Genomic DNA, 26,075 nt, shown 5'->3' on the forward strand with positions numbered 1-26,075 from the left:
GATAGCAGGGGTTTTGAGGTTAGAGATTGTATCTTATCCTTAATTTTTTTCAATTACTCATATTTTTTGCAGCCTTAGGCACATGGTAAATGTTCAGTAAATACTGATTTACTTGATTTTACAGATCCTATTTCCTACGGGCAGTCTTCTAGACTACCATAAGGAGAGTAAAAGATATCCAGTCTGAGCATGCAGCTCCCAGGACTACCCTCCATGCATCCATCATACAACTTATAATTATCCTTTGGAGGAACATGTTACTCTTTTACATTTCATATTCATATTCTGATATCTCTGCCCTTTTATATGCATTGGTGTAATTCTATGCCTTATATTGATAATTACTTGTAACCATTTTCTGCATTTTAGTAGCCATACATACAAGGAGAGCACATAAAGAATAATAATGCCAATGACGATTTCTAATAGCCAGCTTTGTAGAATTATTTGCAATGTGCCAGGCATTGTGCTAAATGTGTACCATGAATGGAATATATTCTGATTTTTACAAATGAAAAAAATCAAGGCTTATGACACTACCTGGTGTGGCCCAGTGGATTGAGTGCCAGCCTGCAAACCAAAGGGTCTCCAGTTTGATTCCCAGTCAGGGCACATGCCTGGGTTGCAAGCCAGGTCCCCAATTGGGAGTGTACGAGAAGCAACCACACATTGATGTTTCTCTCTCCCTCCCCTCCCCTCTCTCTAAAAATAAAATCTTTTAAAAATCATTAAATAATTTTAAAAAATCAAGGCTTATGGATATTAAGTAATGTTTCTAAGTGACATAGTTAACTAGTGATAGAGTTAGAACTCAAAAGCAGGTCTGTCTGATCCAAAATATTCTTAACAACTATGCAGCTAACCCAAAATTAAATGTTGATGATGAGTTCTGATTTTCTCCTCTGCCTACTCTCATTGATCTCTTGGATGAATCTTTTTGATAGTCTCTCTGTGATTCTTCTCTGATTTATTCTTTTCCTCTGTCAGATAAGTGAGACTTAGTCCCAGAAATTAGAGCATATTGGCAAGTAGATGTCTGAGGATTAACTAAGTATGGGTTCCCCTAGCTGGGCTGGTTTAGGTGATATGACAGAGAGGTTTCAGCCCATTTGTCTCTATAGAGACCTAAAGAAGAATTGGGAGGCACCTAATTTGGGCACATAAGGAAACAACTAATCAAAAGAAACTAAGTTTGGATCACTGAAGTCAAAGGAGTGAGATATAAATAGTAGTTGTGGGAATGAAAAAGGGACTGGCAACCCATATGGAGCTTTTTACACTGGGCTTAGGGATTCTGCTTCTCACTTATCCCTGAAAGAGCTACATGTTTTCATATGCTCAATTGTTCATTACCCCTTGAATTATTACAGTTCTTCCTAATCCCCCCTTTCACTGTCTGCCTCTAGGTTTCCATCCATTTAGAGCCAATGGCTAGGCTATACAGACATGTATAGCTCATCCCTAGCATCCTTAGCCAGGAACTAGACCTTGGTCATTATGCTGTATATGCTCTCATTACCTTTCCAGATCCACTCTTTAGCTTTTTGCCATTTGTGCTCTATGTGGTTAATCTGTATGGACAGCATCACATAGGCTTCTTTGCTCTCTGGATTCCTATTAGAACACATCAGTGGGAGGCACAAGCGGTTCTTTGTTAGTGGCTGATTTCCTCTACCTAAGGCCATGGCTTCCACTGAAGCTATAACCTCCTCCCTCGACTACCACTCTCACTAGTCTCCAATAACAGTCCCTTTAAGTTTAAAACTGGTAAAGGTTTCCTACTGTTGTGAGTCCCAGGATGTTTCACTATTCCTTTGTTGGTTTATTAACCCCAGTCACACCTTTGTAAATAATCTCTTCATTAAACCATGTCCAGTTAACCCTTTGAGTGTGTCATCTGTTTCCTGCTGGAACCTTAATTCAATTACTTTCTTTTTTTGGTAGATCTTGCTTATATTTCCTACTCTGTAATTTTTTAATCTATTTGTAATTTTCATGCTCAGAATCCCTAGTCCAGACCTTCAACAACTCAATTTAATATGACTGAACACCTATACCAGGAGTCCCCAACCCCCAGGCCATGGACCAGTACCTATCCATAGCCTGTTGGGAACTGGGCTGCACAGCAGGAGGTGAGCAGTGGGCAACAAGCAAAGCTTCATGTGTATTTATAGCCACTCCCCATCATTCCCATTACCACCTAAGCTTGGCCTCTTGTCAGATCAGTGGTAGCATTCGATTCTCATAGGAGCTGGAACCCTACTATAAACTGCACATGTGGACCTAGGTTGCATGCTCCTTATGAGAATCTAATGCCTGGTGATCTGAGGTGAAATTGAGGCAGTGAGGCTAGTGCTGGGGAGTGGCTGCAAATACAGATTATCATTAGCAGAGAGGTTTGACTGCCCAGAGACCATAATAAATCAATTGCTTGCAGACTCATATCAAAACCCTATCAGTGAGTGGCAAGTGACAATTAAGCTGCATCTGGTGGCAGGCTATAAAGCCAACCTTCCCACTCCAGTCCATGGAAAAATTATCACTTTTGCCAAAAAGGTTGGGGGCCACTGACCTATGTTATTCTTGGATCTGTGACAATTACCTTCTCTACAAGCCTTTGCAAATCACTTAACTGGTTTAGTGTCTCCTGTCTCTGAATTCTACTGCTAGATTGATATTCATAATAAGTACTTTAATTAGACTCTGTCCTTCCTCAAACATCTTCAGTATTTACCAGCTGCCTATAAAAATTAATAAACTATTTAGCCTGACATTTAATCCCTCCATTACTCTACCTTTTTAACCTATTTACCTATGAGGCCCTTAATTCTAGATTTATTAACCATCCCTTAAATAAGCCTGTGCTTTCTTCCTACAATACTTTTGCTCATTCTGTACCACCTGCAAGGAATTGTATTTCTCTTCTCTCTAATCTCTTCCCAGACCTTAACAAGTGGAAATGATTTGTTCTATTTTTTAATACTTAATTATGCCATGCCTTATGAAATATATTGTATAAATCTTTTATGGCTATTTAACACATATACCAACTCTACAACAAACTAGCTGTGTGAACTTTAGGCAAGTTCCTTTCCTCTCCATTGTCTTCTTTTGCTGCATTTATTGAGTGTCATACATGCCAGGTGCTATGCTAAGTGCCGAGCTTGATCACCTTGGCCATTAGGTCCCTGGTGACCACACATTGACATGAATCCCAGTCACATGGAACTTAATGTCTGAGTGATATGATATTCATCAAATAAATTTACAAGTAATATAAAATTGTAGCTGTGGTAAGAACTATGAAAGAGAAATACAGCGTCAATCATAGCTTTTAACAGGGTCTGATCTAAGATGGGCATAGTAAAATTTAACAAGGTTAGAGGTTGGCAAGCAGTAGAAATTGTTCCACAGAAGCAGGTTCAAAACCTAATATGATTGTATGTCCCTTTATGGAGTATATCATGCCTTCCTTTTTGTTGTTACTTAAATGGTACCTTCCACCTAATAGGGACTCGATATTTGCTGATTTTTTTTTCTTGAATCTTATATCAAATGTGTTCTAACCAGAATCTTACACTGATACCATTCCTTGCCTAGTGCCTGTCCCTGTGAAATGTTTCCCACATCGATCTCAGTCTTTGGAACTTATTGTTAATGATATATCTGGCCCTTAGTGTGTGCTACTTGTTATTCCTCATAAGTTTGTAAGTTTCTTCAAACTTTAAGGGACTATATTTCATATATCTTATATATGATACATGTCATATGACTCATCACTAAACTAGTGTTTTCCAAATGTAGATAAGTATTTATTGATGATGATTAAGAGTCCCAATTTTTTCTCCATCATTCTTTGGTCCTCCCGTTTCTGAGGAACAAGAGTCAGTGACTATGGGATCTGTTGCACCTCCTCTCAGAGAGAATTTAGGGCTAAATACTGAACCAGACCTTTTTCAGGGTCATGATAGATAACAGTAAAAGAGAAATCCATTTCTTTGCAGCTTGGGGGAAGAAAAGCCCAGCAACTAGTAATTGAATAGGCTTATAGAGCCTTGAGTATATATAAGGAATGTCTACATAGTAACATGGAACAGAAATTGGGCATATGATCACTGGCAAAAAGCACAGTGCCCAGGATCCAAGACAACTTGACTTTCCTGGATTAAGCTGAGCCAATATCAGATTTCTGGGTCTTGACTTAAAAAAAAGAAAAGAAAAAAAAACTTGTTCTTTAAAAACTGAGTTTGAAAGGTGTCCAATAAAGGATCCTAAAGTTAATGAGGGGAGGTGTAGGAAAGGTATAGAGGGAATGGATAAAAGCATTGAATGGAAAAAGGGTGGTCACATGATAAGTTCTTCCAGTACAGCCTAATTCAACCTCCTTTCCAGGTAAACCTGTGAGTTCAGACCTTAATGATAGGATTGAGTTTGGATTTCTAAAAGAAGCTAAAGCGATGAACGGAGATTCATCCATTTTATTTAGTAGCTTTTCTGAACAGACAAAAATAAAGTAAACCAAAAAAAGTCTCACACATCTTTTTCCTAGGTAAATTTGACCTACTTGAATGCAATGGATGGGAAAACTATCCCTAGATACTTTTGCTTCAGTAGAGTTGGCCATTACTGAGCTTGAAGGCTTGTGCTAAATTTACAGCAAACATAGTGTTGTTTTACAAATAATTTAGGTTAAATAACAGGGGTAAAGGACCAGGGTAGCAGCCTTGAGGAAAGAGCAGTGGCTCTAGCTTGTAGCAATAGTAAAACTGGCTTCCTTTCTCTGCTAATGCCTTATAGGGAAATCTCTGGATGGTCTTATTAGCTGACAGAGGTTGAGGGAATAGTGATATGAAACACAGAGTAGGAATTTCAGAAGCTTCTCATGAAACTGCATGATCCTCTAGGGCAGCTGGTAGCCCCACTCATTTTCATACAGAAGCAACAACGTTAAAGCGCCATGCCCCCATGCCCAAAAGACATAAAATTATACCTTTTAACTTGCCAGGATTGGGACTCAGGACACCTCTAGCATAGACAGCATTCTCTTTGGGCTGCTTACAGCCACATAAAGGGCTGAGCCTCTGCCTTGGGAGTATCTTGGGCCCAATACTTCTTTCATTCTGGCCTTTGGGTTCTAGGGTCTAGGCTCCTCTTTAGTGCCTCTGCCCACCAAGTGTCCATCTTCTCAGTTGAATAGCCATTGCCTCCAGGAACTGGAGCTGCAGTTGCCCCCACCCTTGTGGAAGAAGAGGAAATTCCATGTACTCCAAGAGAAGGAAACAGAAGGATGCTTTTATTTAGTAGTTTTAAACAGTGCTACAGTGACAGGACACTTCTGGGGATGGGAGAACAACATAAGTAGGAATCCTCCTAGATTTCTATGGATGGAGTGTCTCCATTTTTCTCCTGTCTCCCTGGTCTTATCAGCAACACAGGCTTTATCAGAAACCTCAATGGATGAATCTTATTTCTGAATGAAAGCTTCCACCATTCTCTTTCCCATAGTCAGGTATCTCACTTTCATATTGAAACTATGATTACTGGTTGTTAAATTTGGAAATCTGGGGAGTCCTATCTCAAAACCAGAGCAAGATATCTGCCCCCATGCTAAGATCTCTGAACACTTCCTTTCTGTACATTCAGTATATCTGGTTTTATGTACATCTATATACATCTCTCTACATATATATATATAATTTCTGTTTTTCTAGATAAATCTTTCATATATATCATCCTAATTTCCCAAGCCTCCACTTACCTCTTGTTTTCTAGCTCACATAAAATTCAAGGATTTCATTGATTTTACTAAGTTCCTCAGTAGCACACTTTCTCATCTTTTGTACTGCTGTCTTCAGTTGTTCTGCCCATCCTCCAGAATCCCTCCCTTTCACATCTGTTCCTAGTGCTCTCCTAACATGCCAAGTCTATGGTTGATGTGGTCAGGGGCCTCATTTCTCACCAGATCTGGCTGCTTCTAAAGCCTATCTGATAGCCTGAAAGAGGATTTCAGCTCAGAGGAAACAGAGGCCATAGTCTAAAGAGCTGTTTAGGGTTGACAGTGTGGGGTGTCATTCTGGAGAGTGGAGGAAGGGGAAGTATGGGAGAATAAGCCAGGTTGTGTTAAAAAGTCAGTATGATTTAAAGTGAAATTTAGAGCAAAGTCTGAGATCATGTTGGAGAATCAAAGTCAGAAAATGCTCTCATTTTGTTATCCAAATATGTGAGAAGAATATGGGGGCTTAGAATAGACATCAGGGGGTGGGAAGAGAGTAATTCCCTTACAAGGGAAGTAGCTGTGTGCTGAAGAAACTAGATTGAGGATAACTTGCTAACAGATAAGGAGACACACACTGCAGTACTTTTTGCCCTTACACATTGAAAGAAATCAGGTACATCTAACAGTGAATAAAGTTGAGAGCCCAGAAGCTGATTCTTTGCCTTCTGTTCTGTTTCAGATTTTCAAGTTTTTCTGGTTCTTACTTTCTCAAGAGCAAGGAAGTAATGGTGGGGTTTACCATAAATAGAGAACAAAGGGTCTTCAAGACATAATTAGAGTTCAAGGAGAGATCAATATAAGACGATCTTGTGCAATTGTAGTAACTGATGACCATAAGTCCAGCCTCAAAATTTTGTGAGTTTCTCTGTAAGGGTCTGCACACTGGTGCATATACATATTCTGTAGAAGTATGTAGCTTGTAACGATTGGCTGAGTCCACCTGAAACTGCCACTTGATTCATATAGGGACTCTATACCAAACCACTTTGTGTTGGGGGTGGGAAGTCCCCTGGTACTTAAATGAGACCAGGAAGTACTCTTGGGATTTCAGGTATCTAAAAAAGTTCTGGTGCCCATATGCCCTTCCTGACCCCCTACCACAGTCCCCACCAGAGAACAAGGAATGGCCTGAGTCTGATCTCTTAAAGTATGCATTTTAACTTGCCTGAAACTGGCCTCATGGTAAAGGAAAGTAGAAATGAGACTGATACTCACTTTATACCAAGTCTCAGGAATGGCTGAGGGAGACTACGGTTATTTGATCAGGAGGTATAATTTCCTTCACTCCCAGCATTGCCTAATGAAATAGCTGGCACTCTTCAGAAGGACACTGGGAAGGGTAACAGGGAGAATAGTGTCTGCCAGCCACAGAGTTGTGCCTCTGCCCAAACCTTAACAAAGCATCCCCAATTCCCAGAGGCTCTATATACCAGTTTGGAAATCTGAGAATTTACTCATCCCACTTGGTCTGGTTGGTTTAACTTTCCTGGGAACTCTGTGCTCTGTGAGTCTAGTTTTAGTCAAACATCAGTGTTAAGAGAGGGAGGCCCTTGCATTCCCACCCCAGTCCCTCACCCCCACTTCCTCTGAAGTCTTGGGGTTAAGGAAATGGCGGGCTAGGCAGGAAAGAAGAGAAGCCAAGGGCAGTGTAATCTGGAACACTATTTCCAGACCTTTCCATGGGGTCTAGGCACTGAACTTTTTCCCAGGGGAACATATTGGTGAGGGACATTCCATTCATAGAACACAGGGAAAACAATCCTCCCAGATCAACCTGGAGGGCAGGTTCAGGGATTTGGACAGTAGCTCTGCAGTGGTCATTCCACAATGAAGAGTTCAGAATTCAGGGTGGGTACAGGTGTGATGGTTGTGACTAGGTTTTCTGTTTCCTGGGTCAACCCAATTCTCTGGGAGCAGAGGCGTCAATGAGAGAACTGAGTATACTGATGGTCCACTTTAGAAACTACAAAGTGGAAAATAGTGATGACCAAGATCCTACATTAAGTCAGGAGTTACCAACAAAAATTCACCATGAAAAACCACGACTTCTTTCAACAGGTTGGTAGAGACTTCAGTATAAATTGATTCCAGATTCCTATATTTCTGAGGACACAGACCCTAAGGGGACCCTCACAGAATATTGCCTTGGGGAACTTGCTAGGTAGAAAGTTAGAGAGGGAGGGGATTCCAGCCTCAAATCACCAAACTTTCTGGTGGTGAGGGGAGTCAATCCATCCAACTGCATGGTCTTCCTAATGTGAGCCTCCCACCATGGCTGAGGCCTCCAAGCCTTTCAGCCTAATCTTCCCTCTCTTTCCCCAATCCTGGCTTCAGGGTGGGGGTGTTGTATAATGTGGTGGAAGTGGGGCGAGGTGAAAGGGGAGGATGGGAGAAAAACTTGGACTCTAGTTGGTCTACACTTCCCACAGGCCTCTGGGTTAAAGGAGAGGGAGTGGGAATAGGTGCTTCTGGAACTCTCCAGTAGGCCTGGGTAATATCCCAGAGTGCCAATAAAGAAAGCAAGACCAGAGGGATAGGGAGGTGGGAAACCAAGCAATCAGACGTTGCTGATGCGTACACTAAGGGCAGTGCCCTCCTTCTCAGCTTGTTCCCTGAATGATTCCTCCAGCTTGAGCTTTTCGGGGTCTCCGTAGCGTACAGTGCTGTCATGTAGGCCACTAGGAGGGGCCACTTTCACAACTTGGTCAAAAAGGCTGAAGTCAGCTATGTATTTGCCACTGGCTGACAGTGAGATGGCAGGTGTGAACTCATAGCCCCAAAGGATCTCCTCTGGCAGGTAGGAAGTACGCACTTGGCAGGTGGCACTCGTGGATTCCACTGTCCCACTTAGGATCAGCACCAGCTCAAAGTCACCCTCACCACTGCGAAGGGGGAGGTCTTTTAATGGACTGGTCTCATCTACCACATGGTAGAAGGTAAGGGGCAGAATGAGGAAGGGGCTGTCAGAGGCTGTGTCTACTTGGAAAGTCACATTGACCTGGTTGAGCCGGATGTTCTCACCCTCTTTGGTCTGATGGGTCTGAAGCAGTTTGCCTGTCACCTGGCAGCCAATGAGGAGGCTCTTACGCATATTGGCAACTCGAATCATAAGGCAGGGCTTCCCATTGTGGGCAGCTACGACTGCATGCTGGCTGAAACGGATAGTCTCAGCCCGCTTCTTGGGACGAGCAATCTTCGCCAGGAAGGTACCTGTAATGAAGATTTCCAGGATGGTGGTGAGCACCAACTGAGCAATCAGAAGGACGATGGCCAGTGGACACTCTTCACTGATATAACGGAAGCCATAGCCAATGGTGGTCTGGGATTCAAGGGAGAAGAGAAAGGCCCCAGTGAGTGTGTGGACCTGTACCACACAGGGGGTATGATTAGCTGGGGGGCCCAGCTCCAGCAAGTCCCCATGGGCCACAGCTACCAGATACCACACCACTCCAAAGAGGAACCAGGTGCCTGCAAAAGTTGCAGAGAAGAGCAGAAGCTTGTAGCGCCACTGCATGTCGATGAAGGTTGTCCACAGGTCCTTGAGGTAGAGGAAGCGCTTGTCAGCAATGTGCTCCATTCTCACATTGCTGCGACCATCTTTTGTCAGAACTCTCCGCCGTCGTATCCCTGGGCCCATTAGGGGCCGACTTTCTGTCTGAGTGGTCTGACTGTAATATACCTTGGCAACTGATGTCATCTGGAGGGAGCAAGACAGCATAATGGAGGTTATTGCAAAATCCAGCCAATTCCTTGTCACCACCCCATGGGAAGGAAGAAATAACATTCGTTTTGATACCAGTGATTTGTTCTTTTATTAGCAAATATTTTTGAGCACTTGCTGTATTCCAGGCACTGTGCAAGATATTGGTAAGTCAAAGATAAAAATGACATCATCCTTGCTCTCCAAGAACTCATAGCCTAGTGAGAAAGACATGTGTACAGTAAGCAAATAATTGCAATACAATCTAATATTTGTAATTCTTAGAAGAGGCATAGAGGAAAGAGTAATAAGTTCACAGTTCCTTAAAGGTGGGGCTAGAGTAAAGAGGGGCTCTACTGGTCTCCATTCATCACAAAACCAATTCTGTGAAGATCTCTAGTTCTGAAATCCCTCACCACCCTCATGAATGACATCAGCAATAAAAAACCACCTGGTTGAGATCCTTGCAGGCCAATTCCCCTTACAACACACATACCCTTAATTTCTTATTCTCTCACCTACCCCTAAGTCAATACTCAATTTTGATACTAAGAATTTCATCTGGCTCAGAAAGTAGCAACAACTGCCCATTCTTCTACCCTTAAAGATGTTCTCTAAGCACCCAGCCCATTTCACTATGTATTAGTGTTAGTATCATCACCACAACCATCATCTATTTGTATCATTTGGGAAACTTTGATGTAGGTTAGGGTTTGGAGTAGTATTAGGAAGAACACAGACAGGACAAAAAGAAGTTTGTTTAAGAAATAAACAATGGTGGAGGAGAAGAAACAATCAGTTTTTTCAAGGATTGGGAGAAATGCCAGATTGGAGGTGGCAAAATTGTCTTGACTGAGGGAAGTAGGAAGATTAAGAGTATATGATCATGGCTATAGCTGTACAAGCTTAAATTCAGGATTACTATTTGTCCTGATAGTAGAAAGTGGGACAAGACTCTGAAATAGGAGACAGCTCACTTAATTCAAGGTGTCTGGCACCCCTGCCCAAAGAGTAACTTGTACTTTTCCAGCAGAAAAAGAACTGTAATCACTTGAGCCCTTTGAATCTGGATCTGATGGCCAGATCTTCTGGGAAGGAGCAGGGTAATCTCTGTGGAGTTTGGTCTTTCTTGGAGAACAGAGTCTCATCACATTCTTCTTTCTGAGAAGTCTGAGCCATTGCATTTTGTCATTCCTTCACACTGCCCCTACCCTTCTCCATGGCCTTATACCTTGAGAACTCTAAATTATTAGGGTTTATTCATATACCAACCTAAGTAGGCACTAAATTAAACATCACCAATGGATGAAAATCCCAGAATGTTCAGAGGCGATCAGTAGCCCATTTTACAAGCCCATGCCCACTTGGAACTTTTGCCCAAGTGAGACTACTCAGCCAGACCTGGATGCCATCCACTTCCCAATATCCTTAGCTAACTGCAGCAAAAGGGAAGCTCTGTAATTCTGAAGTTTGAAGAATTTTTATTTAGAGCCCTAGTAAAGCCTTATTCAGTATTCAATAGTAGTAGTAATATTAAGAAACAACCATCCTACTGCCTGCATCTATATACTATTTTAAAGTTTACACATTAGTATGCCTTCTCATTTGATTCTCAAACTCTTGGAAAGATGTGAAACCTCTATAAGAGATTTTGAAGAACTCTTATAGAACAAAGGAAGTACTGGAAAGTTGTGGATGAATAAACATAACTTAAATTTTCAATAAGAAGAATGAGGTACATTTCACAAACTACAAACACGAGATATTAATCCTAGACAAGGTTTTAGAATGGAACATTAAGATTGTGAGTACTTGGGTGGGATGTAGAAAAGGCAGTTATTGGTAGGACCCACCATGGGTAACTAAGAAAAATTCACATTAAACTAACCTAATTTCCTTCCATGACAGGGTTACCATATTAGCAAATCAGAGAAATGCAGTGGATAAAGCATATCTAAGCAAGGTTTTTAACAAGATCTCTCATTATGTCCTTGGGGATACAACAGAGAAAAATGAACAGAATGCTACTATAACTCAGTGATTTAAAAATAAAATATCAGTGGTATTGGTGAGTGGATCATGATAGCCTGGAATCAGTTTTCTAGTGATGTACCAGAAAGCTTTATCTTTGGAATTGTCCTACTCAATGTTCTTAATACTAATTTTATGCAAAATATAGAACACATGGTCATGAATTATGTGGATGACACAAAGCTGAGGCAGATCTCAAATGCAAAGTCAGGGGCAGAATTAGGATCCAAAGGAGACAGATGAGTGGGCCACATCTAACAAAACGGATGAATGTTGGGTTACATAATTGTGTCCAAAAATTACCTGAGCAAGTTCTGGGTTGGAAAGCAGCGGCATGAAAATAAATTTTGGCAGAAAATAATCATGTATGAATTGCCTTTGCTTGCCAAAAAAAGCAATGCAATCTCAGCCTACTTCAGTTGAATTAAAGTATCTAGAATAAGGAAGTAGATGATTCTGCTCTGCTCTGTTTATCCCATACCTGCAGTACTGAGTATCAAGGAAAAATCAGGTCATCAGAGGATTCAGAACCATATAATAAAAGAAATGGTTGAAGAGTCCTGTCCAGTGGCACAGTTGGTTGGAATATCATCTCATACACCAAAAATCTATGGGTTTGATTCCCAGTCAGGGCACATACCTAGGTTATAGGTTCGATCCCTGGTCAGGGTGCATATGAGAGGCAACCAATTGATGTTTCTCTCACATCAATGTTTCTCTTCACTCTCCCTATCTCTTCCTTCCTCTCTCTCTAAAATCAATAAAACATTCTTGGATGAGGATAAAAAAAGGGAAAGAAAGAAATCGTTGAAGGACATGGAAGTTAAATCAGGAAACGAAATTATCTGAGGGATATGATGGCTGTGGGAAAATATTTTGTTTTAAGAACTGTCAAGTGAACAGGTTTGGACTTTTCAAGCTACGGAGGAAAAGATTCTAGATTGATATCCAAATGTGGAAAAAGCTTCTGAAATGGTAGTGAGTGCCCTGTTCCTGGAAGTGTTCAAAGATTCTCTAGAGGAGATTAAAGCTTTTGATGGAAGATTGAAAGACTGCCTTTAAGCTTCTGCTCATGGAGAATCAGGATGCCTCTGTCCTCCTCTCCATCTCTACCCCCAGCACTTCCTATGGTGACATTCAGGGAAGTCCAGCTTTGTTTTGTGCTGAACAGAGATTCCACATATCTGGAAGAATGGAAGCTCCTCGGACTCAAGGAAAATCTTGCTTATCATTCCCAATATAATAGTCTCTGATTATAGATCACTTTAAAGTTTTAATATATGTAATTTTACCCCACACCATGAGGTAAGTAGGAAAGGCATCATTAGAAACTAAGGCTCAGAAAGATTTGCTCCAAGATTAATGGTGGAGTTGGTGTTCTGGCTTCTGGACCAGAACTTTGTAATTGTAGCAACTGATTCTGTGTTTCCCAGGTTCATTCTCATGGGTCTCATGTTTTCAGGAGGTGCCTCTGTGGAACCCTGTATGGAGAGTCACAGCTGAGACAGAGAAGACAGAACCTGGAGCTTGTAGAGCCCAGTGTTAAGGCTATGGACTTGTGGGCACTGGATATTTGGGCTACTGGTTAAAACTCTGTTGTGATTGCTGCCTCCAGCTGTGTGCCTGCTGTTGCCAGCTTTTAGATCTGCCTCCTCCATCTGTTATCCGCTGCTCCTAGCTGTTATTCCACTACCCACAGCCAAGTAGCTTGATTCTCACTGGCGATGAGAGCCAGAAGCAGTACTTCTGGCCAAGACGGAGGCTTAGGTAGATACACTGTGCTTCCTTGCACAACCAAAAGAAGGACAATAACAAATTTAAAAACAAAAAAAACAACCAGAATGGACAGAAAATTGAACTGTATGAAAGTCTGACAACCAAGGAGTTAAAGAAAAAACATTCATCCAGACTGGTAGGAAGGGTGGAGACGGGGAGCCAGGGTGGAGAGGACTCGAAGCAAGGTGGCCGCTGGAGGACCAGGGTGGGTGGTGGCTGGCAGAGCACATACACATTTGTGTGCAGATCAACTGGGAGGAACAACTAGGGAGCAAGACAGACTGCACAACCCAGGGCTCCAGTGTGGGGAAATAAAGCCTGAAACCTCTGACTGAAAAAACCTGTGGCTGTTATGGCAGCAGGAAAAATTCCCAGCCTCATAGGAGAGTTCTTTGGAGAGACCAGCAGGTCCATAGAATGTACACAAGCCCACCTACCTGGGAATCAGCACCAGAAGAGTCCAATTTGCTTGTGGGTAGCAGAAGTGACTGAAAGCTGGCCAAGAGCCAAGCAAGTGGCATTGTTCCCTCTTGAACCCCTCCTCCACATACAGTGCCACAAGGCAGCCATGTGGGTTGCCCTGCCCTAGCAAATACATAAGGCTCTGCACCTTACTACATAATAGGTGTGATAAGATAAAAAAAAATGGCCCAAATGAAAGAACAGTTCAAAGATCCATAAAAAACACAGCTAAGTGATGAAGAGATAGCCAACATATCAGATGCAGAGTTCAAAACATTGGTAATCAGGAAGCTCACAGAATTGGCTGAGTATGGTCGCAAAACAGAGGAAAAACTGAAGGCTACACTAATGAAATAAAGGGAAATGCACAGGGAACCAACAGTGATGGGAAGGAAATCAGGACTCAAATCAAAGATTTGAAGCAGAAGGAAGAAATAAACATTCAACCAGAACAGAATGAAGAAACAAGAATTTGCTAAAATGAGGAGAGGCTTAGGAACCTCCAGGACAACTTTAAACGTTCCAACATCTAAATCATAGGGGTGCCAGAAGGAGAAGAGGAAGAGCAGGAAATGGAAAAGTTATTTGAACAAATAATGAAGGATAACTTCCCTAATATGGTAAAGGAAATAGACTTCCAGGAAGTCCAGGAAGCTCAGAGAGTCCCACAGAAGTTGAACCCAAGGAAGCACTCACCAAGGCACAGCATAATTACATTACCCAATATTAAAGGTAAGGAGAGATTCTTAAAACAGTAAGAGGAAAGGAGACAGTTACCTACAAAGGTATTCCCATATCAGCTGATTTCTCAAAAGAAACCTTACAGGCAAGAAGGGACTGGAAAGAAGTATTCAAAGTCATGAAAGGCAAGGACCTACATCCAAGATTACTCTATCAAACAATGCTATCATTTAGAATGGAAGGGCATATAGAGTGCTTTCAGATAAGGTCAAGTTAAAGGAGTTCATCTTCACCAAGCCCTTATTATATGAAATGTTAAGGGGACTTATCTAAGAAAAAGAAGATGATAAAAAATATGAACAGTAAAATGACAACAAACTCACAACTATGAATAACCGAACCTAAAAAAAACAAACTAAGGAAATAACTAGAAGGGGAACACAATCACGGAAATGGAGATCACGTGGAGTGTTATCAGTGGAGAAGTGGAGGGGGGAGGATGGGGGGAAAGTACAGAGAATAAGACATAAATGGTAGCTACAAAATAGGGGGAGGTTGAGAATAGTATAGGAAATGTAGAAGCCAAAGAACTTATATGTACAACCTATGGACTTGAACTAAGGGGGGAATGTGGGTGGGAAGGGGGGATGCAGGGTGGAGGGGCACAAAGGGGGGAAAATGGGACAACTGTAATAGCATAATCAATAAAATATATATTTTTAAAAAGAGCCAGATAAACAATCAGCTGCACTCCACTCCCAGTTGGCCAAGCCCCTGGGAGGAGAGCCCATCGAAGTTCTGGAAATAGTGGTTACTGTCCCTTCTGAAATACACATACTCTTCCTCTAGAGGGTGCTGTTTGCCCAAAACAGTCCCTGTCAGATGCCAGGAACAGGATCTGAAGAATTCTGAAGACAAGACCAGATTCTGTGTAGTGGAAAGGGACAAAAATAGAGACATTAGTTCTTTCTCCTCTAAAAATTGAATTAATGATTCTTTCCATGAAACAAAGGCCAGACATACCTACAGTGACATCTAGCATGTTCCCTCAGCAAATACCATTCCCCTCTAGTGCTTCATGCCTGTAGAACAACCCAGAGCTTTCTTTCTTTACCTGAGAGCTCATGGGTCATTTATTCTACAGAATGAATGCATTTCTCAGAGCCTTTCTGGAGTACAGAACTGCTGTAGAGCAAGAACACTACTCTGGTGCATCTTGTGACTACAAGTGGTCCATGGCTCTCCATTGCTTTTGGATAAGCTACAAGCTTCTGAGCATAGCATTCAAGACCTTGTCAATTTGGTCCCTACCACTGTTCTACATGGACCCCAGACTCCAGCCCTGTAAAGAGCCTCACGTTCATCCTTTCTGCTTTTGCACCTTCTTTCACATTGCCCAATTTCATGCCTATCTGATGACCCCTTACTCATCTTTCAAAACTCAAGTGTTAGCCGCCCCTATGAAGTTTTCCCTGACCATCAAAAAAATAGTTTTTCTTCTCTATATCCTTACCTCCACCCCAGAATGGGTTTATTAAATAGGTCATGTACAGATTCCTATTTTAAAACATCATAATGGACACCCTGCTATTCCACTTCTGGGAATATATCCAAAGAAACCTGAAACACTAATTCGAAACCCTGTGTTCATTGCAGCATTACTTACAATATCCAAGATTTGGAAGCAGCCCAAGTGTCCATCAGTGGTTCAGTGGATAAATAAGCTGCAGTACATTTACACAACAGAATATTATTCAGCCATGAAAAAGCAGGGACTCTTACCCTTTGAGACAGCATGGATGGACCTGGAGAGCATTACACTAAGTGAAATAAGCTGGTCAGAGAAAGACAAATAGCATATGATTTCACTCATATGTGGGCTCTAATGCACAAAATAAACAAACAAAATAGAACAGACTCATAGATACAGAATAGACAGACAGCTGTTAAAGGAGTGGTGGGTTGCAGGCTTGGCAAAAATGATGACTGGATTAAGCAAAAAAAAGAAAGAAAAGAAAAAACCTCATAGCCTCATAGACACAGAAAACAGTATGATGATTACCAGAGGGAAAGGGGGAGAGGTAGGTGGAAGAGGGTATGGGGGGATAAATGGTGATGGAAGGAGACTTGACTTGGGTTTATGAACACACAATACAATATGCAGATAATATGTTATAAAACTGTACACCTGAAACCTGTATAACTTTATTAACCAATATCACCCCAATAAATTCAATAAAAATAAACAAACATCATAGTGTTTTGCAATGGTTTTTTGACATTGTTTGCCATCTATGAGTTCTTAATTTAAAGCCACAGACTATTTCCCCAGTACCAAGTACAGTGGTTAAGAAAAACTGGATAAAAAAATGACTGAAAGCCTGATCTAGACAGGCCCAAGTGAGAGCACTTTTTGTCTACATTGCGGGAGATGCCAAGTTTATGGAGATCTTCAGGTATACCATGGCAGAGTGGCAGGGGCCCAAGGTTACACATGCTCCACTAATGCTGCAGATATTTACAAATCCTTTTTTCAGAAGATGAGAGAAAGCAAGCCCCAAGGCATCAGAACCAACTGTCCTCTGGGTCAGCTGCTCCCTTTGCAGGCATATATGGAAAGGGAAAATTAACCTTATAAATAGTTGTGAGCATTAGAGTGGACTTTGTCAAATTAAGTGACAAGAAAGGATGCTTCAACCCCCTTCCATGGGCAATGGTGGAGGTAGCAGGAAGAGTTGTACACCTTCTCCTGAGACCTATCATATTGGAGAGGCAGGGACATGACCCTGAGCAAAGAACTTTATGCTTTCTCTGGGGCAAGGGCAACTTGACTAAAAGGAGCTTTAGGTACTAACACTAAATGCACTCATTTTCAAATGTGAGTAAATCCTCTTTGTTCTCCTACCTGCTTCTCCTTTTTGGTTTTCTAAATAATTAATGGTGCCATCATCCTCTGAGTTACCACATTGAGAATCTTGGGATCATCTCAAACTTTCTTTCCACAACTCAACAATCATCTGATGCCACATGCTGAGGATTTGTAACTTGTGCCCCTTCCTCTTCAGTTCATTATCTTAATGCCTTCTGTCTAAATCACTGCATCAGCCTCCTACTCCTCTTCTGTCTCCATTCTTTCTCTCCATAAAATCCACACTATGCTTCACTGGATTACTCTTCCTCAATTATAACCCTGATCAGAAATCAATGAGCATGTATCCAGTACTTTACAAAGTACTTTCACATTTCATTCTCATGGCATTCCTATAAAGTATTAAGATTATAATCCTTATTTTATGAATGAGGAAACTAAGGCTCAGAGAGATAATGTAACTTGGTAAATTGTGGAATTGGACTCATGCTCACGTCCTCTGTCTTCTAAATCCATCTACTTTTCATTATACTATAAATGCCTCAGCTCCTTCCCCAGGCCAAAAGATTTTAATGTCTCTGCATTATCTACCAAAGAGAGGCCAAAGTCGATCTGGCATATATGGCCTTCCTTGATCTGTTTCTAAACCTTCTTTCCAGCCTTATTTTCTACCTCTTCTCTCCTATGGAAAGCTTCAGGTATACCAACTGTTATTCTGTTTCCTGTTGTACATACCCGTGCTCTTCTCTCTTCCTAGCCTCCCCTTTCTCCTTAGCTCTACATATCTGAGATCTTTTTCAGAGCCCAGTTCAAATGGCCCAGTTGTCATAAAGCCTTTGTTCATCCCCATAGACTTACTATTTCCCTTTTCCAGGTATATGTCTATATACACAAACACAAACAGTTAAGCCTTGAACTGCACAGAGGTTAGTGGTGCTAACCACTGTGCAGTCAAAAACTTAACTTTCACATACATGGTTTCCCAACTTGGATCAGAAATACAGTTGGCCCTTGAACAAGGATGGTTTGAATTGCATGGGTCCACTTATATGTAAATTTTTAGTAAATACTATAAATGTATTTTCTCTTATGATTTTTAATAACATTTTCTTTTCTCTAGCTCTAACTTTATTGTAAGAATACAGTATATAATACATAGCCCTGGCTGGCATAGCTCAGTGGATTGAGCGTGGGCTGGGAACCAAAGTGTCCCAGGTTCAATTCCCAGCCAGAGTACATGCCTGGGTTGCAGGCCATAACCCCCAGCAACCGCACATTGAAGTTTCTCTGTCTCTCTCTCTCTATCTCCCTCCCTTCCTTCTCTAAAAATAAATAAATAAAATCTTTTAAAAAATGACTGTTTAAAAAAAAGAATACAGTATATAATACATATACAAAATATGTGTTAATTGACTGTTCATGTTATCAGTAAGGCTTCCAGTCAATAGCAAGCTATTAGTAGTAGTTTTTAGGAAATCAAAAGTTATACACAGATTTTTAAGTTGTCCCTAACCCCACATACTTCAAGGGTCAACTGTATACCCAGCTATACCATTTATGGCCCATCTATTTGGCACATGGTGTGTCTTCTACTGAAAATAAGCTTATTGAAATAAGGATTCATGTATGTGTTTTGATTAGCCTGATGAATGATTAGCATAATGTATGACACATAAGTAGGTGCTCAAGGAGTATTTTATGAGTGAATGAATGAACAGAAGAGGATTCTCAAAAGACTCCAGCTATAGAGGCAAGTCTAAGAGAACTGATAATGGACCCCATCCTCACAGTAGGGCAGGGAAGTGTGAAAGCTCTTGTCCAGGGTAGGATGGATTGAAGTTCCCTCTGGTTCAGAGCCTCTCTCACTTTGGGGCCTTCTCATTCCCCCTTCTTGTTTGTATCTTCTCTTGATGTCTCTTATGATGTATTCTTTTTCTTTGTACACATGGAAACCTAATAACTAATTATCAACACTAATAGATATGCAGATGGGCCAAATGTTCTCATTTGTAATGATGTTGCCTACCACACAGGAAGACTTGTGCAGTTTCAGCTGTGTTTTCATGCATTCATAAACATTTTTTTTAGCATTGACTGGGTGCCAGATTCTAAACAAGACATTGCAATATGTCTTGTTTAGACATTAATTAGATATACATTCTGACCTTGAGGACCCTATAATCTAAAAAGGGAGGCAACCATAAAATAGGCATGAAGTGATAAATGCCATAGAAGAGGTATCCTTGAAGTGGTAGGGGAGTTTGCAAAGGGAAAGGTAACATCTAGCTTAAGGAAGTAGGGCTGGGAAAGAAATTAACATGCACTCATTAAATACCTATTATGCACTAGAAACTAGACAAGGCTGTTGGTAATTTTTTTATGCTAACTCATATAATTCCCCAAACAATGCACCACTTATATCAGGAAACGTAATAACTAAGTAACAACCAGGAGTTGAGTTATTCCTACATGTCTGACTGTCTCACTCAGGGAAGACTTTGTAGATAATGGTGACATTGGGCTGGGCCTGAAGGATAGGCAAGATTTGAACCTTGGAGTTTGGGGTTTGGGATTCAAAGAAAACGCCCTTCCAGGAAAGGGCACAGTGTGAGTAAAAGGTATAACTGAGGAAATCGAGGGCCAGCCAGGGAGCAGAAGCCATTTGTTTTGGTTACAGTTTTTGAAGCACATGAGAGATTTAATAGGATGAATTGGGAAAACAGTGACATGCTCTGACCCCTAACACTCTCCTGTTCCATGTGTTTGAAGGTCATTTTGCTCAAATGAGGGGCAATAGCCACACCACTTGGGAGTAGAACCCTGTAGCTTCTTCCCCATGATGCTCTGGCCTGCTGGATATCCTTTCCTGGAGCCACCAGGTGATTTATATTTCTTTACTGTGGAGTCCTTCCTCTTCCTAACTTTGGTTCAGGGAAATAGAATGAGAGAGGAAGAAACTGCCATTTATTAAAAATGCGACCAACACTTCACATTTCATTTCTGCAACAACTCTGTAAAACAGTGTTTCTCTTCATTTAATCACTGATGAAATTCAGGGTCAGGGAGCCCAGGTGATACAACTTACAAGTAGCAGGGCTGAGATTAGTACATAGTTCTGGCTATATTCCAAAGTCCTTTACACTATGACTTCAGGTGAATCCTATAGTGAATTTGCCTTCACTAAGCAAATTCAACACAATAACCAGAGAAGGTGACACCTGGAGCATGTTAGGAGTGAGCAGAAACCAGCCTGGTGAGAATACTCACCAGCATTGACGTCCACGGTGTGTCTGATGGTTTGTGGTGAGGCTCTTTCTGTCACTGCTTGATCCCTAGTTCCTTCTCCTGGGTTTGCATGGCCTGTCTTTATTCCTTTGTTTCCTTCCCTAGAGCTATGCTCCCAGCTCTCTTCCCATATCCTCTATCAGTGGTGCTGCCCTGCATGTCCTTCTGATATTTCTCGCTGACTCTTACTAAAGTGTCTCCCTCTTTGTCCTCCTTTTTACCTTCTTTGTTTTCTTATTCCCTACATACCTGTCTGGACTATCCCTTCTCTTCATAGTTTCTTCAGCCTCCTGTATCACATCCTGGAGAGCTGATTTTTTGAAGATGGTAATATGGAGGATTAGTATGCTATTCATCTAATCACAACTCTGACCTTAAAATTGTGTACCACACTGTATCACCATCCACATGTCCTTATCAATGGAGATATTCTAAGCCCTGCAGTCTCCTATTCTCCCTACTTCTTCCCTCTAGAAATAGCCTCTTAATTTAGGAATTTGGAAATAGGCTCAGATAGGCAGTTTTCACTCTACTTATTAACTAATCCATTATTTCAGGTTTGAAGGTACTCCTGAACCAATCACTGTGGGGATAAATGAATAGGTAGATAGAAACAGAAAGCAGTAGTACCAGCTCACTCTCTGTCTCAGTATCTGCTCATTAAACTCAAATGCTGTGTGTGTTGAGAGAGCCCTGTGCATAAACAAAGGAATCTGAAGTACTATCAGTCTCAGAAGCTGAGGGTAGGCGGGTCTCTAAGCCCACATTCATTTTGGAAAACTAAGTAAGGTACATGTCCAACATAGCACCCTGAGATGGAGTGAGAGAATCAGGCACAAGGGTAATTGAAGCCCCTGCCAGGAACTAAGAGACAGCATTGCCTGGTGGAAAGTGGGTTGGACTGGAAAGCAAGAGACATAGGAGCCAGTCTCAACTCTGCCAATGACTAGCAGTGACCTTAGGCAAATAAATCTCTAAACCTCTCAGGCCTTTATTTCCTTACTTGTGGAATAAGAGCATAGTTTCACTTGTCTCAAACCAGTGTGCCAGGAGGTACTCAAAGCCACAGGATTAAATTTTCATGTACTTCCTTCATATATCAATTTTACTTAAAGATTTTGAAGTAAAATCTTATTTTAATATTAAACAAATGATGCATAATGGGGTAGAATAAAAATGCATAATTTAAAAGACAAAATGGATTTCAAAGATGCCCAATGCTTGGGTCACCTCTGTATCTTTTGGGATATAATTCCCTCTCCTCTTCCTTTCAGAGTTGCTAGGTCAGTTTGGGAGAAGCTGTGTTCGGTAGTTACAAGGTCACTTCTTGCCTTAAAACTCTATGTCCAGACTGAGTCCCTCCCACTGCAGTTTGGTCCCATCCCTAGCACTGGCCTTAGTGGAGAGAGGAAACAGCTACTCAGCCTCCTCTTACCAACCATGTATCGATTTTTACAGATATGGACTCCAACTTGAATAGCAACCTTGCAAAGCTCCAGAAGGAGAGCAGCTTGCATTGGAGGCTTAAAAGAAGCATCTCTGGGTTTTCAAATGTTCTTAATGAGAGAGAAAGTAGAAGAAATGAGGGGTGGGGGATGTAAGAGGAAGGCCAGTAAGAAAAGCACTGAAGGATTATGTAAGCCCTCAAGGTTGGAAGAAGTTGGGTTTGGGGTTCTTTCCAAACTTGATGTCTTTATTCATTAATCTCCCTCCTGTCCTGCCCCAAAGAGAAATAGAAATTAAGCCAGATGCACACAAGTCTTGAGGTGGGAAAAAAATGGGCAGCGTGTGTGTCCCAGGCCTGCCATGCCAACTGAGTCACTGTTGCCTCTGACCCCCACCCTCAGGCCTCCAACCCCTTCCTTCCTATCCTCTAGCCTCAGCCTGACACCAAGGCCCTGGCCCAGGGAAGAATAGGCTTTTCTTCCCTTGTGTCAACTTTTGGAAAGTTCTCATAGTCTGATCAAAAGAAAGGATAAAAGCTTTCAGAGCATTTCCTGGGAGGCTGTGACCTCTGTCTGGCCCTTCTGACCCTGCTGTGTATTTTCTGGTCAAATGAGTGAGGAACACAGAGATGGGACCATGTCAGATATTCTCCTCTGTCCAGAAACCATGCCTACTTGCCAATGTGGGCTGATCAGGACCATTGCTCCTTCCTCTGCCCCAATCCCAGGCAGTGCCTTTTGCCTTTGCAGGAAGAGAACAGTGTTCCTTCAGAGAACTGCTCAGAGAGAGGCATCTCAGGGACACCCTCTGTCCCCAGCTGGAAAGGGAGGATGACTTCCTGGCATGTACAGCAAATAAGCACTCCCTCTTTGATGTACCTGCCCACCCCATCCACCCCTCTCACAGTCATCACCCTCACCCCGAGTCATCACCGGGCCACAGTGTCTGCTGCTACTCACTGTCTGGAGCAGCAGGCTGCACATCCTGGTTCTGCTGAGGAGCTTGGCACTGAGCAGAGTTCAGCTGAGGACAAAGGATTCACCACAGCCTCCCTAGCCCCAGCTCCAGCAATCCCAAGAGCCTTCAGTCCTGCCCCCATCTGGGCCCTCACCTCAGAAGAACATCTACCCAAAGATGTTAACCCATCTCTTGTCACCTCCACTAAAGAGCTAGAAAATCAGCATCAGTGCTAAGATATAACTGGAAGCAATGGCATTAATGGTAATAACTTCTATTTTCATTGTTATTCTATTGTTCCCTGTAAGACATGAGACACTGAAGATGTTTTCAAGAACACTGGGGGAGATCTCCAAGGGTCTGGGCTGAGTTAGGTGGAAATAAGGCAATGATCACAATGTCTGTCCAGAATCTTTTGTTCATGTGCCAGCCTTCCCTGGCTCTCTAATCACTCTTCAGAGAGCCATCACCATCACTGAGATAATCACCATCTGGCCTTGGCTCCTGAGACCCCCCACAGAGGGAATCTATACCCAGCTGATCCCCAAATATACTGGGTGAGGTGCTCATACCGGATTAGAGGTTAGAAATATTTTTCTGGACAGAGTCCTCTCTGGAGATTTCACCCCCACCCCAGCTGCACTTACAGCAGAGGAGGCTGGTAATATTACAGATGGGGACAGGGGGAGGCAGAAGGTGAGGGGGAACTCCTCCAAACTTTAAGCTTCTCCAGGTATCTTCCCTCTCTGTCTGCCCAGCACGGAAGATTTACTTTCCGACCACTGGAGGACAGGGCTTCCCAGCCCTGTGGAAAGTCCCTTGGCTCTGTAGCTTGCATTCGCTCATAGCCTCTTCCCACCCCAGCCCACTCCTTTTACTATAGGTCAAGCCATATCAAATTGCCAATTTGAAAAATTGGGTCCCACATCAGCAACATCAAATGGTTCAATCTACTAATATTTCATAACAATAAAAATAAGAGTATCAGCCACCTGCAGACCACAGGTTCTGCAGTCTACAAAACACATAAGAAATAATTTCACTTGACCCACACAGCCAGGCTGGGTCCAGCTAAGCAGAACTGAGCTTTCTTTAAGATCACAGCTGACCAATCATTAAATCCAAGGGTGTTTTCTCAGTTCTTGATCTCAGCAATCTCTGTACAACACTTGAAACTGACAACGAATTGATCTGCTCTTCACACTTTTTCATTTGGTTCTTCTTGTGATGGGAATCCACTGATTTTGTAGACCTTGAATAGCCATTAAGTGTCCCTGTAACTTCTAGATTTCATGATTTGGGGCAAATCACTTAAACTTTCTGAGCTTCCATTTCCTTTATCTGCAAAAAAGATGTAATAATACCTTTCTCACTATAGTATTTGGAGAATGAATTGAGAGTAAATATGTAAGAGCATTGTAAAAGCACTAAATGTGAGATGAGTCTCATTGCTACTTTCTGGCATTGTTCTATAAGTTTCCCTTTCCATTTAATTTTGATCCATCTTTCTGACTGTGGTCTCTCCTCTGCTCCTTACCTGTTGGTGTGTCTCAGGGATCCACCCTTGACTGTCATCTCTAACCACTCCACTCTCCTTTCCTTAGCTGTTTCAACCCTTCCTATGGATTCCACTTCACTTCTGTCTATCTGTCCAAGTACTGACAGGCTCCCCTTATGTGAAGCATTCCAGTTTTAATGTGTCCAGACTCATGTTCATGCTGCTCAAAAGGGAGATTCTCTTCTCTTTTCCCTCTTGTTCACAGCATTACCACGCATTCAGTACCCTGAGTTTCTCCTTGCCCCTCATCCAATTGGTAACTAGGTCTTATCAATTCTGCCTCTGTGGGCACCTCTCCATCTCCTTAGAGGCTTCCCTCACTCAGTCTCATATTCTCTTTCACCTAAAATATTTCAAGGATCCCCTGCTCTTCCTGTCCCAGACTCACTTTCCTCACTTCCACCTACCCCGCCTGCCATAGGGCCTTTTCCATTGCTCCTGCTTTAAATTATTTAATGAGCCTCGCAGCTTTCATAATAAAACCCAAACTCCTGACATAGAATTCAGAACACTTCACCATCTGATTCCACCCTAATTTTCAAAGTGTCTCCTTTGATACTTCCATTCACTCTTCCAAACATGGCTGCACTCCACTTGCATGTCCCATCCCTTTGGTTATGCAGTTCCCTCTGCCCAGAATGCCCTCTGCAAGGACTTTCCCTCTGTGTTGCTAGGACATTTTGCCACTTTATCAATATAGTGCATGCATCTTTGTCCTTCTCAAAAAATTGTGAGCTCTTTGAAAGCAGAGACTATATCTTAGTTTTCTTTTTTAAGCTGGTACCTTTTCATTTAGCTAGATTTATTAGTATAAAAAATGACTTGGACTTGAAATCCTTGCTCTGATTCTGGGCTAGAAATGTCAACCATAAAGCATATGGGCCACCACTAACACTGCCCCTTGCCTTTAACTGATACCACTAATTTATCACAGTACTTTATTTCTCACTGAGCCTCAGAATCTTCTCAACATGGTGATACAGAGAGCCATTTTCAATCAAATGGAGTGGCCTAGCAAATGAAACCTATTTGTTGTCCTTGCATGTCTGGGTCACAGCCAAACGTCCCTATCTGTTCTTCTTTCCCACTATTTGCCATCCTGGTCTGTGTCATTTACTAGCTAATGGAAACTTCAGTCAATCTCTTAATCTCTCTAGGGCTCAGTTTCCTCACCTAAGGAGGCAATAAAACCTTCCATTGTGTGGTCAGGGTTACATGAGATAAAATATGTGAAATCTTTAAGGCTCTTAGTCAAATATAAAATGTTATTATTAGCCTACTTTGCAGATGAAGAAAAGTATCTACTAAATTAGAGAAACAAGGGCTTAGACAGGTAAAATACAACAACTTGCTGATAGTTATTTAATAGCTGAGTCAAAAGCTCTGTCTCCAGTCTTATGGAATTTGTCACATTATTTCTCCATACCCCAGTAGGCTAACCCCTGCCTTATTTCTCCTTTCTTTAGGGGAACAGTGATTTATGCGGTAGGATGTACCATAGCCCCAGAATTGGAGGAGTCTTCCAAACACTATG

At 41.9% G+C, this 26,075-nt stretch overlaps 1 protein-coding gene across 1 annotated transcript in view; it reads right to left on the reverse strand.

The window, feature by feature from the left end:
* Positions 1-5,272: 5,272 nt before the first annotated feature.
* KCNJ10 (potassium inwardly rectifying channel subfamily J member 10) overlaps positions 5,273-26,075 on the reverse strand; it is a 33,592-nt gene continuing 12,789 nt past the window's right edge. The window contains exon 2 of the mRNA XM_045841389.1: positions 5,273-9,473. Coding sequence (XP_045697345.1) covers positions 8,334-9,473 — 1,140 coding nt within the window. The 3' untranslated portion in view covers positions 5,273-8,333. The remainder of the gene's footprint in view (positions 9,474-26,075) is intronic.

This window comes from Phyllostomus hastatus, unplaced genomic scaffold, assembly GCF_019186645.2.
Source record: "Phyllostomus hastatus isolate PE091 unplaced genomic scaffold, TTU_PhHast_1.1 phas_contig_36, whole genome shotgun sequence".
Classification (NCBI taxonomy): Eukaryota; Metazoa; Chordata; class Mammalia; order Chiroptera; family Phyllostomidae; genus Phyllostomus; species Phyllostomus hastatus.